Here is a 16,471-nt window from a genome sequence, read left to right on the forward strand (position 1 = left end):
TGTTATTGCTCCAACTGTAGGATCTGTCATAGCTTTAGCACCATCTGTGCACACATCTATGCAATTAGACCACGAAACTTCGTTAGTCCTTAAAAATCATCCAATACACGGAATATTTCAGCACCTGTTGTGTTGGCAGGTAGTGGTCTGCACAATAAGAGGTCCTCCTCAAAACATCCAGAATATTCATAATGGACAAAAGCCAATAAAATCACTAATCCTGTAATATCAGTGGATTCATCTGTCTGCAGAGAAAATGAATTGTGTTGGATGTGAAAAACAAGAGTGTCTTTCACATCATTTGACGTGTCAACAATGCGTCTCTTAACAGTATTGTTTGATAATGGCACCAAAGATACAAGCTTTACTGCCTTTTTGTCTAGCATGCAAGAAACAATATCATTAACATACGGCTTTATGAGATTTTCTGCAATGGTATGAGCTTTTCCTGTTTTTGCCACTCGATAACTAACCAAGAAAGAAGCTTTTAATGAATTTTCATTAATTGTTTTTGCATGAATTTTCATGCAATGCTGAGAAGCAGCTAGTTCAGCACTCTTCCTTTTGAAAACATCAATGTCTTTAGCCTGGAAATCCTGGTGAGTACCTTCAAAATGACGGCGTAATTTAACTGGAACCATTGAACTGTTCGGAAGGACTCGCGCACAAATTACACACTGAGCTTTACCCTCCTTTGTCTCCATAAAGCCCATTTCTAAATAGCTTTCATTGTACTTACGCCTCTTGGTTATTCCACTTCCACAGGATATTGCAACCAATAGAGTACTTGCAGCATTTTCACATAATAAATCTTGCTGTGGAGCTTCTTGTGATTGTTCTTCCTTTGGTCGTCCTCCCTCCTCATTCATTTCAACTGGAAACTTCCCTTGTTGCAAAGGCAATGGAGAAACTGTACCCTTCTTCAATGATCCTGACTTCAGCCACCAATCCATGTTGGAAGTAATATACTGGTAAAAAATCGACTTATGAAATAGGTAGTGCACTGACAAAGCAAGTTTAACTTTAATGATGCCTGGGGCCACATTCGTGCCAGCGAGCGCTGTGATCGGTGGACAAAGCTCGCTCCGCAAATGCGTAAAAGGTTTCAGCACATCTAGCGCCGTGAGCCGGCACACAAACGACCCCCATATTGTTGCGAAACAGTTGGGCAGAGAAGCCGCATTCTCCGGCACTAAATTGTGTATGCTTTCTCACTTAGGAATTGCAGAGGATGCTTTGGAATACGATCAGACACAAAAAAAAAATAGTGATGAATTTGATTTTCACAGTTTTATTCAATAATTTTACCCATTATTTTACACGATTTGGTGAAAGGTGGCTGCAGACCCCCTAGAAAGAGCCGGCAGACCCCTGACCACACATTGGGAAGCCCTGCTTTAGGGTGTTGTCGTTACAACTGGGCTTGATTATAAGCTCAATATAGTCATATCCATCTACATCATCTTGATTGATACCATTCAGGTAAGTCATTAATATCTGCCTCACCTACAAGCGGTTTCTGGAACCATAATTCAGGCCTCACTACTGCCAATAATTTTCTCTTTGTAATCCTGGACTATTCCCAGGATTAGCAATGCATATGAACAGTGTTTCATTTATCTTGAGTTTCAGTGCATTCAACAAGTGTTAATAAATTACTTTTGTGTTCTAAATAGGGAACAACAAAACTCTCACCAAGTGAAGTAGTACAGTGGTCAGCAATCTGGACTCGCATTCTGAACGGTGGTTGTTCAAATCTGTGTCCAGGCATCTTGATTTAGGTTTTCCATAATTTCTTTAATTGCTCAAGGAAAATGCCATGATGGTTACTGTGAAAGGACATGGTCAGTTTCATCACCCATCCGTAACAGAACAATCGAAGCACGTGCTGTGTCTCGAATGGCCTTGTTGTTGATGGAACATTAAACCCTAATCTTCCTTCCCTTTTTTATCAAAACTTTCCATGATAAATGATTTAACTTCATGGTATTTACTGTTCACACAGGTACTATGCTGCACGAGTGCATAAAAGTAGAGTACAGCTATCAAGTGAGAGCAAACTTCCCAGATAGGGTGTTGAGACCAGAATATTACACTGAAAATCAGAGTTCAAATGGCATCTTTGTGACATTAAATTGTTACCTTCACTAAAAGACTATCATTTGCCCATAACAAATGTGCAAATACCTTAAGGACATAGTGCAGAATAATTTAAAGATGTTTAAATCATATTCTTATTGTTAATAGGGTGTACTCCTTTCTTATATAGGTAGCACAATTCTGATGTCTGAGGAAGCCTTGAGTTATTGTCGAACATATCTCAGTTCCATTTCTTCTTTTCCCAATTAACCAAATTTTGGATTCTACTGTAATATACAAAACTCAGTTAAGGGTTTCTCAACCACTGGGTGCATGTGTATGTGTCTGCACATGTTTTTGATATGTTGCAAGAGATATGACATAAAAAATGGCATCCATTTATTTGAAGCTGAATTATTTTGTGTGCACATGAATACACAGTTTCACAATATACTACATTTTATATTCATAACAATTGCATTATATATCCAGAAATATGGCACCAACTTTCAAACTGTTATTCTTTAGCTTATCACTTTTGATGACAGCCATGTCTGGGGGTTTTTCATAAGTATCTGATTTATTTTTTCTCTTTCAATGCCTTTTATTTCCATCTTGGGTATAACATTATTTATGATGTGTGAAAATCCATGACCTCCAAATTTAACCTGAAACATAAAATAATTAACAGTGCTATCCAATTTAATTTTTCAAATCTAAAAGCTGTTATTGGCTTTAAACAATTATTTGTTGCTCTTTCTCCAAAACTCTTTAGTGTAAAGTAGCTAAATGGGAACTTGTCACCAATTTCTACAGTTATTTACACAATATTTGCCTTATGTGACACTTTACTTGTAGCTGACATTTATGTATTCAGTAAATAACTGGTAAACAATGTTGAACACAATACAAAAGTGAGAAAATAAACAGCAGCATTTAGCAAGTGTGTGAGCTGTATGTCTGTAAGGCTGCTGTTGATGAGAAGCTCTTGGGTTTCCAGCTGGGCGGTCATGTTAAAATACTATGGCTGGAAACCCAAAAGCTTTTCATCAATGGTATATATGATGAATGTCAGCATTCATGAGAGGCCTGTTGTTGAAACTGTAGTAACAAATGAAAATCCAAGCCAGACCAGGATTCAGATCTAGATTTCCCACTTATTATGGCCAGCCATCTTAACCATCAAGATATCTGAGCACACCCGCAGGCTGACTCAAACTTTCATTTTCACTATTTCCATCAATGATTTTTGAACAGAGGAAGTGGGAATAGCATCACTAGTTTAAAATGTCAGCAGACGACAATGGCTTAGTGTGCCAAAAGGGGTATGTTTGAGAAGAACTAAATGTACCAAACACAAATGAGCAGATTGATGGGAACAAAATCAGCGAACATGCAATAATACCTGTGAAAATCACTCAGATTTGCTGAACCTGCAATAGCATGAAAGTCTAATTAGAACAGAAAATCCATGACAAATGGGGACTAGAACCTGAACTTCCTGCTTATCAAGAACAGTTGTCTTAATCATTAAGCTCTCGGAGCATGCCTCCTGGCCTTCACTGTCATTGACATATCCAATTATTTTTTCAGAACACTACTACCAGAAATTCTCCCACGGAGTATATGGAAATAGCACCACTGGAGAAATGTCTCAGTCTAGCATTGATTTTCACTCATCACTATAAGTTCATTACATGGCAGTTTCAGTATATCTGAACAGTTTGAATTGACTCATATTTGCCATATTATTGGCAGAAAGCATCAGCGAGCACATCTCTTTTACTATAATGTGTATATCAGTCAATGCTCACAAACATTTTAATGGCTATTCTCCTAGCATATTCTGATCCAGCCATTGGCCAAAAAATATTTATGAGTAGTCAGTCCAGACTAGTATAGCCATCAAACAGTTTGTGTGGGCATTGTCCTGAGTGTGCTTAATAGTTTGTGGTTTACACTGACACAATTTCATGTCATTACATCTTCACTGTTTTCATCCCCCACTGATTTCCTTTTGTGGTATTTAATACTTTTCAGAGAAAAACTTCTGTTGTTTTGCAGTTTTCACTGTCATATAAAACACTGCATGGCAGACAGTATTTGTGACAACAAAGATGGATTAATAAAACTGTATAGCTAGAGAATTAGTCCCATCTGAAAGAAAAATATTTAATTTGCTGTGTAATGAGCTACAAATTAGGCAGTTCATAATACATATCGTGTTATTAAACTATTATATCATTTTTATCAGTTCCTTATTCATTGAGACTAACAGGGCAAAGTGGGTGGAACTTCTTAGGAAGTCACAAAAATCTGACATTGCAGAACTTAAACAACAATGGGCATTGCAGGGGATGGTGGATCAGGGCAAAGTATGTGAAGGAATAATAGAGAAATTAAGAAGCCTGCCACATTTATTGTGACTTTCAATTCTCCAGTGCTGCCTGACCATATTGTGGCAGAGTTCCTCTGACTTAGGGTTAGGCCTTATGTTTCGTATGCAGTGTTATGAATGCCAGCCTTTTGGCTGTTGCTGAGTTGCAGAGGTGAAGTGACCTGTGGGAATGACTACCCATCTCCAGCAATCTGCATCAACTGCTCTGGAAGCCACTCAGTCTAGAGGCAGTACTGCCTGGTTTTTGCTGAGGAATGCAAAATTCAGGAAATAAAAGTGATCAAGCAGAAGTGACTACGCAGAAGGCAAAACAGAATATAAGGTTATGAAACTCACTGTCTTTGCCACATTCTATGCCGCCTTGGCACAGAAACTTGACATAAACAACATCCAATATACCATTATCCACCAGCAACAACTGTACTTGTACCTGTACATGCCAAAGCAAATCGAGTAAAGACATAGTGATCCAGGCAGTGAACACCAAGAAGGTACCCCAAAAGCAGAGTGCCTCTCAATGCCTCCTTTACCCATCATTCTTGAAGAGAGAGGGAACAGGAAAGGGTCACAACCTTCAGGTAAAAAGTTGTCGCGGGCACCATCAGAGAAATTCTGGCATGTCGTACTGATAAGGATGACATCATGGATTTTGATGCCTCATTACTGGACCCACGCAGTCCCTCCAGTTCCCCTTGCTCTACAAGTGCCTCACTAGCCTGGTGCAAAGATAGGGGTAAAGGGTAAATCAAAACAACACCATTGAAATGGCTCCCACACTCCAGTGGAATATGGATGGATAATGGATACAGGATTAATCTGGACAAACTGAGACTCCTCATAGAGGAGAGACGTTTTTGCCTCTATCTCTGAGAGACTCATTTCAAATGGATTGATGCACCTGTACTTGTAGGCTACCACCTCTACAGGAAAGATGACTTTACTGGTGACAAGGCATGCTGGAAGTTGATAAGTTTGAGTTTGAGGGTTCCATCTCATTCCCATGAGCACTGTTTGACAAGGACACATTTCACTCCTCACCTGTGCCCTTAACCCCAATGCTACTATTGGTTGCTGTTTGGATAGTGGCTCATATTGCTGCCACGGTGTGCTCTGTTTACCTACTGCTCCATGAGCCCACTGACAGTGAGGTCCTCACACATCTTCCTGATGCAGACTATTAACGAAGGTACAAGCATATGGAATAATTTCACAGATATGTGAATGGCTCGAAAACTTGTTAAGTAAAAGAAACAAATATATTGTCCTTGGTGGTGAGTGTTCATCAGAGACAAGGGTATCATTAGGAGTGTCACAGGGAAGTGTGATAGGACCAATGTTGTTCTTTATATACATTAATGATTTGGCAGACAGGGTGGACAGCAATCTGTTATTGCTTGCTGATGATCCTGCAGTGTATGGCAAGGTGTCAAACTTGAGTGACTGTAGGAGGATACAAGTTGACTTAGAAAAAATTTCTAGTTGGTGTGATGAATGGCAGCTAGCTCTAAATGTGGAAAAATGTAAGTAAATATGGATGAGTAGGAAAAGCAAACCTATAATGTTTGGATACACCATTAGCAGTGTCCTGCTTGACACAGTCATTTTGTTTAAATATCTGGGTGTAGCATTGCAAAATGATATGAAATGGAATGAGCACGTGAGGACTGTGGTACGGAAGGCAAATGGTTGACTTTGGTTTATTGGAAGAACTTTAGGAAACTGTAGTTCATCTGTGAAGGAGACAACACATAGGACACTAGTGCAATCTATTCTTCAATACTGCATGAGTGTTTGGGATCAGTAACAGGTCAAATTGAAAGAGTACATCAAAGCAATTCAGAGACAGGCTGCTAGATTTGTTACCAGTAAGTTTGAAAACACAAAAGGGTTATGGAGATCATCAGGAACTCAAATGGGAATACCTGGAGGGAAGGCTATGTACTTTTCAAAGAACACTACTGAGCAAATTTAGAGGACCAGCATTTGAAGCTGACTGCCAAATGATACTGCTTCTGCCAATATACACTGTGCATAAGGACCATGAAGATGAAATATGAGAAATTAGGGCTCGTACAGAGGTATATAGACAGTCATTTTTCTGTCTCACTATTTGCGAGTGGAACAGGAAAGGAAATGACTAGTAGTAATACAGGGTACCCTCCACCATGTGCTGTATGGTGGCCTGCAGAGTATCGATGTAGATGTAGATGAATTACCCTGCCCCTTCCTCCTTTTAGGGGTCTTTAGTGCACACAGTGCACTATGGGGTTCTAACACCACTTGCCCCATTGGTCGGATACTTGAAGATCTTACACAAACAATAGACACCATATTGATGCATGTGGGTCAAGCTATGTATTTTAGCAGCACTATGGGTTTGTCTCTGGCCATAGGCCACTCCTTCTGCTAGCCTAATCTTGTAGACACTGCTCAGTGGGGAGTGGATGATGACTTTCATGGCAGCAACCTATAACCTATCCGGATCCACCTGCATGATGGAATAGATTCCAAAAGGAACAGCCAAGATGGCTGTTAGCCGTTTTTGAACTGTGGTCTGGCATCCAGAACTGGGTGAATTGCATTACAGTTGTGATCCATCACACTGCTGATGTGTCGCACCCAAAGTCAATGGAAATGCCTAGGAGGCAGTCTATCCCTTGGTGGAATGATGAGTGTCACTCTGTAACCAGGGACAGGAGGGCAGCTGTGCACAGATTCAGTCAGTGCTCTACAGATGCAGATCTTGCAAACTTTTGAATGGCTTGGGCTTAGGCAAGGAGAATAATTTAGGAGAGTAAGCAGAGGTCTTGACAAGAGATCCTGAACTCCATCAACAGGTTCACATCTGCTAGTAAAGTATGGGTAGCCATCACAAGGATCTCAAGGCAGAACTCAAGACCACCAACAGCAGCTGTGCAGGATGAGGATTGTCTCTTAACATTGCTGAGAGAAATTGCTCAGACAATGGCAGGGCTGTCTCCTAACATCACCAACAGACATTGCTCAGACAATGGCTCAATTACAAAAGACCATCACGACCAATTTTAGCCAGGCTCCAACTTTCCGTCATTATCATGAGACACAGGAGAAGGTTGGTTTTGATTTCCATTCCAACAACACTGAGGAATGCAACCAGGCTTTCTCTCTAGGGGAGTTGGATTCTGCATTGTCAGTAGGTTGTGATACTTTGCCCAGTCACAACCTGATAACACACAGCATGTTGAAAAGTTTGATCCACAATCAAAGGAGGTCCTCCTTCAGCTCTTTAATGAAATTTGGATGACAGTAGACTTTTCCAATTTGTGCAAAGAATCTGTTTTAATCCCCATTTTAAAACTAGGGAAGGATTGGACTAACTGTGATAGTTATTGTAGCATTAGTCTGACATGCTGTGTAGGAAAAATGCTGGAGTGTATGGTCAACCAACACCTAGTGTGGGCTTTCAAAGCCATGTCCCTACTAAGTCGCTCCCAGTGCAGCTTCAGGAGATATTGCTCCACACTCGATAACCTCACCTCACTTGAAGCAGTAAGAAAACAAACTTTCCACCATAAGCAAAACCTTATTGGTGTCTTCTTTAATTTGGAAAGGACCAACAATACTGCCTGGAGACATGATATTTTGTTGCATCTTTATCAGTGGGGGTTCTGTGGATGTCTGCCCACTTTCGTATAGTCTTTCCTCTCAGACAGGTATTTTAGATACAATTATGGGACTGTACTGTCTAATCGTTTTAAGCAGCATAATGGTATTGATCAAGGGAGTGTTCTAAGTGTCATGGTATTTGCCATTGTGACTGACAGTATTGCATCCTCAATAAGGCTTCCCATACTGTGTCCCTTGTTTGTGGACATCATCTCTATCTTGTAGGTATCCTCCATGTTGCAACGGATGCTCACCAATGGCATTTGATAATCAGGCAATTGGAGGAATGGTCTAATGCCACAGGTTTTTAATTTGTTTGGGAGAAAACAGTTTCTATTGATTTTAATCACTCTTGCTCAATTTTTCATTTACCTGGTTGAAAAATGGGGGCACTGTTCTCACTTTCAAGGAAAAGGTGAAATATCTGGGCCTCACTTTTGATGAGAAGCTAATGTGGCTGCCACACCTTAAAAAACTGAAACAGAGACCTCTCAATGCTTTAAACATCCTTAAATGCGTCAGTCATAGGTTTTGAGAGGGGGGGGGGGGGGGGGGGGCACATGTCTGCTCCAATTTTATAAGGCTCTTGTGTGACCCTGATTTGGATATGGATGCCAGGTTTATAGATCAGCAAGGCTTCATACCCCAAAATGCTGGATGTGGCTCACTGTGAGGGTATTAGGCCACAAGAGGGGCTTGTCACACAAATCCAGCTCCTAGCCTATGTGCATGTGCTGGTGAGCCTCTGCTGGCTATTTGATGTCTTCTCCTCATGGTAGGCCACGCATACAGGTCTTTATCCATTCCAAAATTGCTAGCATCCCTAGCATCCATCTCTCTTGTACAGCTGCCACTGAAATGGCTGTTTTGTCACTGTCCATGGGCAAGAAGGCAGTTTAGGATTCTTTCTGAGGAGAGCCTTGCATTACTGAAGGTGAGTGTCACATGCCATGGTTGGAGTAAGGGATCCTCCTGGCTACTACAGAGTCCCAGATCACTTTTCAGATTGACAGCTTACAGGAAGAATAGTACCCCAGACAACACTTTTAAAATTAAATTTAATGAGAGTTTACATTACCATCTGAATTTTATTATTGTTTACATGGACAGGTTCATTATTGTCCTCAGCATAGAGCTCCCAGAGCAGTTTTCAATTTATTACTCTCAATTATTTGCTCTCCTGAGAGCACTAGAGCAGATTAGATGGTTCATGGCGAGAAATTCCTCATCTCCTCAGATTCTCTAAGTGCCCTTCTCGCTATTGGCCAGTTGTATCCAGCAGCTCACATGGTACAAGACATGCAGGATGCTCTTGGGAAACAAACTCACTGATGCAGCTGCCAAGGAGGCTTCCTCCTTTCCACCTTCTGCTTGCTGTTCAGTCCCCTGCAGGCTATTATCACATTTGTGCCCAAGAAGACCATATGATGGTGGGGGCCCAGTGGTTGGAAGTGAGGAATAATAAGCTACATTCCATAAAACCTTCAGTGGGGTTGTAGCTTCCCTCTTTCCAACGATGCCAAGCTGAAGAAGTAGCCCATACACAATTTAGAGTGAGACATTGACCACTGATGCATGGCTTTCTCTTATGTCATGAGGAGCCACCAATGTGTCACAGATGTGGTACACATGTGTGAATGTGACATATTTTAATTTATTGTGTCTTATATGACAACTTGATGGTTTGTCTGGATCTCCCACTTGCCCTCCATTTTAACTGATAGTGAGGCAAGTTGGTTCTTGTTTTAAGATTTTATGTGATGTCCGGAACTCTTCCAAAAACATTGGGTGTGAGATTTTAATGTGTCATAGAGTGACTCAGTCACCCATTATTTTAAAGTAGTCATTCAGCCAAAGTCACCTGTCCCCTTCCGAAACAAGTCTGTACTGGTTATTTTATACTTGATTTTATTCTATTGTGTTTTATCTGACTTTCATTGAGGGCGTTTCTGATGCTCATCTCATCAGGGTTGTCTTTTAAATTCTTCTGTGTGAATTCAACCTGATTTTCTGATTTATTGTTATTTTTTAATAGATTTTCACCTTGCTTGTCACTATATCATTCATGGAAGGGCACTGGTGACCTCACTGTTTAGCAGACTCACCCACAAAATCATCATCATCATCATCATCATCATAATCATCATCACATCATCCCTGGCCTGGACACGTGTACGAATTCTGTTGGGAAGGGTGTCATAGAGTCATCATATCTTCCCCTGAAGCAAGCTGACCCATAACTATTGTAACTCATCTTAATATACTGGGATGGAATTGACATCAAAGATGGTCCCACACATGTTCTATTGGGGGCACATCTGGTGATCTTACTGGCCATAAGAGTACCTTAACATCATGCAGACAGTTCATAGAAACACATGCCATGAGTGGAAGCATGTCCTGTTGAAAAGTGAGACCACAATATTGTTGAAAGAGAGGTAGCACATCAAGATGCAGGACATACATCTGTGCTCTCAGAATTCCCTCCATCACTACCAGCCATGACCTGATGTCATAATCAATGGCTCCCCACACTGTGACACCTGGAGCAACAATTCTGTGCCTCTCAAAAACATTGGAAGAATGAAACCTCTCCCTAGGTTGCTGTCATACTCACCAATGATGGTCATGTGAGGTAGAGCAGAACCACAATTCATTGCTGAACACAATGCAATGCCATTCATCAGCAGTCCTTACTTATTGGTAATGCCACCACTCCAAATGCAGTCACTTATGTTGTGGTGTTAACAGCAGCTTATATATGGTACCGAAAGTCCCTATTCCAGCTGCTACTAACCTCTCACCCATGGCGCAGGATAATAAAGAATGTTTCATGGACACCACTTCTTGTACTCAGATTGCAGGTGCAAATGTGAGGTGTTATGGTGTGCTTGGTGCACAATGTGGCAGTCCTCCCTTGTGCGTGACAGATGTGCTCAATTGGAACCTTGACAACAAGTATGTCACAGTGCAAATGCTCCCAAAATCTGGATACTGAACGATTCGACGAGCCAGTGAACTGGAGACCCACAATGAGGCCTCATACAAACACTGTCAGATGCTGATAATGCTATCTCACATGAGTATGTCCTTCACAGTGATCACTTGCCATCTGAAACTGTTCACACCCCTTATATACCCTGCCGGGCCCGGTAATAACACTAAACATTAATAACACAAATGGATTCTCATGGGTGTTCTATTTGACACAGAGAATTGCAACACTAATCTCATATATACCCACCAATGCTGTGTATGTGTATGAAGTAACACTGACAGAGGCCATGTCTTCTGGGTGCTTTTTTTTTTTTTTTAAGCCAATGTATTTCACAAAATGGGATCTTAGTGCCAGTGGAGTTGAGAAACAGCTGAAACCACTATAACTGAACAGAGCTGTTGGAATCCCTTCTTATTCTATAGTACATTTCTGGCTGGTCCCATAATCTACCATAGATCCCTTGAACAAAAAACTGTGCCCAATAGTTGGAAGAAAGCACAGGTCACAGCTGTCTACTAGAAGGGCAGCAGAAGTGATTCATAAAACCACCATCCAGTATCCTTGACATCCATTTGTTGTAGAATGTTAGATCATATTCTGAGCTCAAACATAAATAGAAATCTTGGACAGAATGACCTCCTCCATGCCAATCAGCATATATTCTGAAAATATTGATCATGTGGAACATAACTCTCACTTTCCTCAAATGATATTCTGAAAGCCATGGATCAAGGCAGACAGGTAGATGCAATATTTCTCAATTTCCAAAAAGGATTTGAGTCTGTACCACAACTACACTTATTATTGAAACTATTATCATATGGGGTACCAAGCCAAATTTGTGACTGCATTGAGGATTGCTTGGTAGGGAGAACACAGTGCGTTATCTTGGACAGATTGTAATTGACAGATGTAGCAGTAGCTTCACGTGTGGCCCCAGGAAAGTCTGTTGGTTCCTTTGCTGTTCATGTTTTATATTAATATCTTTGAAGATGATATTAACAGCTAATTCACACTTTTTGCAGTTGATACAGTCATGTATCATGAAGTACTGTATGAAAAAAGCTGCACAAATATTCATTTAGATCTTGAAAATATTTCAAAATGGTCCAAAGGCTAGCAACTAGATTTAAATATCCAGAAATGTACCATTGTGCACTTTAAAAAGAATAACATAGTTTACTAGGATTACAGAATCAGCGAGTCACAATTGGGATCAGTAGACTCATACAAATACCTGGGTGTAACATATCTGCATGTACATCTACATCTACATATGTACTCCACAAGCCACTGTATGGTGCTTGGCAGAGGGTGCCCTACATCACTACTAACATTCCCTTTCCTCTTCCTCTTGCAAATAGAGTGAAGGAAAAAATGGCTCCCTATATGCTTCCATCTGTGTTCTAACTGTCTCATATTTATCTTTTTGGTGCTTGGGCAAAATGTACGTTGTGGCAGTGGAATTGTTCTGTAGTCAGCTTAAAATGCCAGTTCTCTAAATTTTCTCAACATATGTTCTCAAAAACAATGCCACCTTCCCTACGGGGATTCCCATTTGAGTTCCTGAAGCATCTCCATAATATTTGTGTGTTGTTCAAACCTACGAGTAACAAATCTAGGAGCCCATCTCTGAATTGCTTCAGCATCTTTCTTTAATGTGACCTGATTTGGACCCCAAACACTCAAACAGTACTCAGGAACACTTTATGCTAACATCCTATATGTGGTCTACAGATAAAACACACTTTCCCATATTTCTCCCAATAAATTAAAGTCAACTATTTGCCTTCCCTACCGTAATCTTCACATCCGCATTCCGTTTCATATTGCTTTGCAATGTTAAAACTAGATATTTAAACAAAATGACTGTGTCAAGCAGCACACTACTAATGCTGTATTAGAACATTATGGGTTTGTTTTTCCTACTCATCCACATTAACTTACACTTTTCTGCATTTAGGGCTAGCTGCCATTAATGACACCAAGTAGAAATTTTGTCTAAGTCATCTTTTATCCTCCTACAGTCACTCAACTTTGACATCTTTCTGCACGCCACAGAATCATCAACAAACAACTGCAGATTGCTGCCCATCCTTTCCAAAACATTATTTATGTATACAGAAAATCACAGTGGTCCTGTCACACTTCCCTGGGGCACTCCTGATGATACCCTTGTCTCTGATGAACGCTCTCTGTCGGGGACAACATATTGAGTTCTGTTACTTAAGCAGTCTTCAAGCCATCACATATCTGCGGACCTATTCCTAATGCTCATATCTTCATTAACAGTCTGCACTGGGGTACTGTGTCAAATGCTTTTGGGAAATCTAGAAATATGGAATCTGCCTGTTGCCTCTCGTCCATAGTTTGCAGTATATCTTGTGAGAAAATGGCAAGCTGATTTTTGCGTGAGTGATGCTTTCTAAAACAGTGCTGATTCATGAACATAAGCTTTTTGATCTCAAGGAAATTTATTATACTTGAATTCAGAATATGTTCAAGAATTCTGCAGCAAACCAATGTTAACTATATTGGTCTGTTACTGGTCTGTAATTTTGTGTGTCTGTTTAATTACCCTTCTTATATACAGCAGTCACCTGCTCTTTCACCCAGTCACTTGGTACTTTGCATTGGGTGAGTGATTCATGCTAAATGCAAGCTAAGAAAGGGATGAATGATGTAGAGTAGTACTTGTAAAACAGAATTGGAATTCCATCTGGACCTGCCAACTTATTTGTTTCTAACTCTTTCAGTTGTTTCTGAATACCAGGGATGCTTATTACTGTCATTCATATGAGACACTGTACAATGGTTAAATGATGGTATGTTTGCCTGATTCTCTGACATGAACAATTTCTTAAATGCAAAATTTAAAACTTCAGTTTTTGCTTTGATATCTTTGACTGCCACACCAGATTGGCCAACGAGTGTCTGGACGGACACCTTAGACTCACTTAGTGGTTTTACGGACCAGAATTTGCTCAGGTTCTCAGCCAGATTGTTTGCTAAACTATGATGTTGGTATTTGTTGTATGCTTTTGGCATAGATCTTTTCATGGATGCACGAATCTCTACTAACCTTTGCCTGATTTTATAGAGAGAGAGAGAGAGAGAGAGAGAGAGAGAGAGAGAGAGAGGTGAGAGCACTGGGGGGAGGGGGGGAGGGGGGGGGGTAAGATTACAAGTGGTTGCATCAGCCATTATTTGTTGACTGATAATGACGTTTTGTCTGTGTCAATTATAGCTATAAAATTCCAATCACCTTAAGAAAGAAGACCAGAGAACTGCCTAAAAAAATTGTATCAACAGTGACAAGAATTTCATATTGTATCAACAATGATGGACCTGATGAATTGAAAGAGGACTTGACAACTACAACAAAGAACATCAGAAAAGATAAGTACAAACCATTTGCAAAATTAATTTTTCTTGGTGGACTTATATGATTGCTAGCAAAATGAATAGAGACAAGGGTAGTGTTGTAGATGTGAAAGCTGTCGGACCCAGCCAAGACGTGTTTGAACCAAGTGAAAGTGTAGAAAGCAAAGAAACAGTGAAAACTGATATTTTGCAGTTGATTTTATTAAAATTAGAGGAAATGAAGATGGACAACAATAGCAAATTTAGTGCAGTTAATGATCAGCTGACAGAAATAAAAACAGATAACAATAGCAAGTTTAGTGCAGTTAATGATCAGTTAGCAAAAAAATTTACATCACTAAAAGGACAATTAAATGAACTGAAAACTGAAAACAATGACAAAAAGGACAGGGTACAGTATCTAATAGACCAACTTAGCAATCAGGTTTCGGAGCTGAAAAATTGGTTGTCAGATGGATTACAAAGTGTGAATGAAAAAGTCAATGTATTAGAAAATAAATGTATTGTTTTGGAAAATGAATTAGTTGCACAATCTTTGCAACAGGAGAAGAATGTTAATGACATCAGAGTTCAACAGAAGGTAGTAGAGGAAAAAAGGGAACAGAACTTCAGTAGATTAGACAAAAAAAATTTTAAATGTTGAAAACAGTATGCTAAATAATGTAAATGCTTTAGATCAAAAAATTTCAATCATCATCATCATCATCATCATCATCATCATCATCATCATCATCATCATTTAAGACTGATTATGCCCTTCAGCGTTCAGTTTGGAGCATAGCCCCCCTTATACAGTTCCTCCATGATCCCCTATTCAGTGCTAACTTTGGTGCCTCTTCTGATGTTAAACCTATTACTTCAAAATCATTCTTAACCGAATCCAGGTACCTTCTCCTCGGTCTGCCCCGACTCCTCCTACCCTCTACTGCTGAATACATGAGTCTCTTGGGTAACCTTGCTTCTCCCATGCGTGTAAAATGACCCCACCATCTAAGCCTGTTCGCCCTGACTGCTACATCTATAGAGTTCATTCCCAGTTTTTCTTTGATTTCCTCATTGTGGACACCCTCCTGCCATTGTTCCCATCTACTAGTACCTGCAATCATCCTAGCTACTTTCATATCCGTAACCTCAACCTTATTGATAAGGTAGCCTGAATCCACCCAGCTTTCGCTCCCATACAACAAAGTTGGTCAAAAGATTGAACGGTGCATAGATAACTTAGTCTTGGTACTGACTTCCTTCTTGCAGAAGAGAGTAGATTGTAGCTGAGTGCGAGACGAAAATTTCAGTAGTTCAGGAAAATTGTATTCACAAAAATCTTCATTCAAACGATGGTATTGCATGGTCCAACATCCCAATCAAAAGTTTTCCATCAGACAATTTACATCCAGTGGATTTTCTACGCCACTGTAGAGATAGTTTTGTGTCGGGCATGAGTGGTGATCAAAAATTTAAATTTGTTGAAATATGTCTTGAAGGCGAAGCTCTGTCATGGGTAAATCTAAATTTAAGTCATTGGGAGACATATCCAGGTTTTGAAAAAAAGTTTTTTAAATAAATTTTGGTCAGAAGCTGAACAAGGGAGAATTAAAAGTGAATTTCATGGTTTGGGATGGGTGATGGTAACTTGAAGAATGCAAGTACAAATAAGACAATGAGTGTACTTAAAACCCTTGTGCACAGGGCACATACAGTGTCAGATGCAGAGAATTTGCTGATGGAACTTGCACATTTGAGGACAGTGTTCAGAGACAATGGATACTCGACGCGGCAAATTAACAGGGCCTTCTCAACTAGAGCCAGGAACCAGGAAGTGGATAAAGAGGAGAACACACACGCCAAGTCCCTAGCTTTTATTCTCTTCTTTGGAAATATCTCCTTCAAGATAGTGATGATTCTTAATAATTTTCATGTGAAAGTGGTTTTTAGTATGCCTTCTAAGATTTTGGATTCGCTGGGATTGG

General features: G+C 40.1%; 1 protein-coding gene across 1 annotated transcript in view; it reads right to left on the minus strand.

Annotated features, from left to right (window-relative positions):
• Nucleotides 1-2,456: 2,456 nt before the first annotated feature.
• The window catches only part of LOC126184605 (phosphotriesterase-related protein), a 251,206-nt gene continuing 237,191 nt past the window's right edge, over nt 2,457-16,471 (minus strand). The window contains exon 7 of the mRNA XM_049927058.1: nt 2,457-2,747. Within this exon, the coding sequence (XP_049783015.1) occupies nt 2,604-2,747 (144 nt within the window). The 3' untranslated portion in view covers nt 2,457-2,603. The remainder of the gene's footprint in view (nt 2,748-16,471) is intronic.

This window comes from Schistocerca cancellata, chromosome 4 (assembly GCF_023864275.1).
Source record: "Schistocerca cancellata isolate TAMUIC-IGC-003103 chromosome 4, iqSchCanc2.1, whole genome shotgun sequence".
NCBI lineage: Eukaryota > Metazoa > Arthropoda > Insecta > Orthoptera > Acrididae > Schistocerca > Schistocerca cancellata.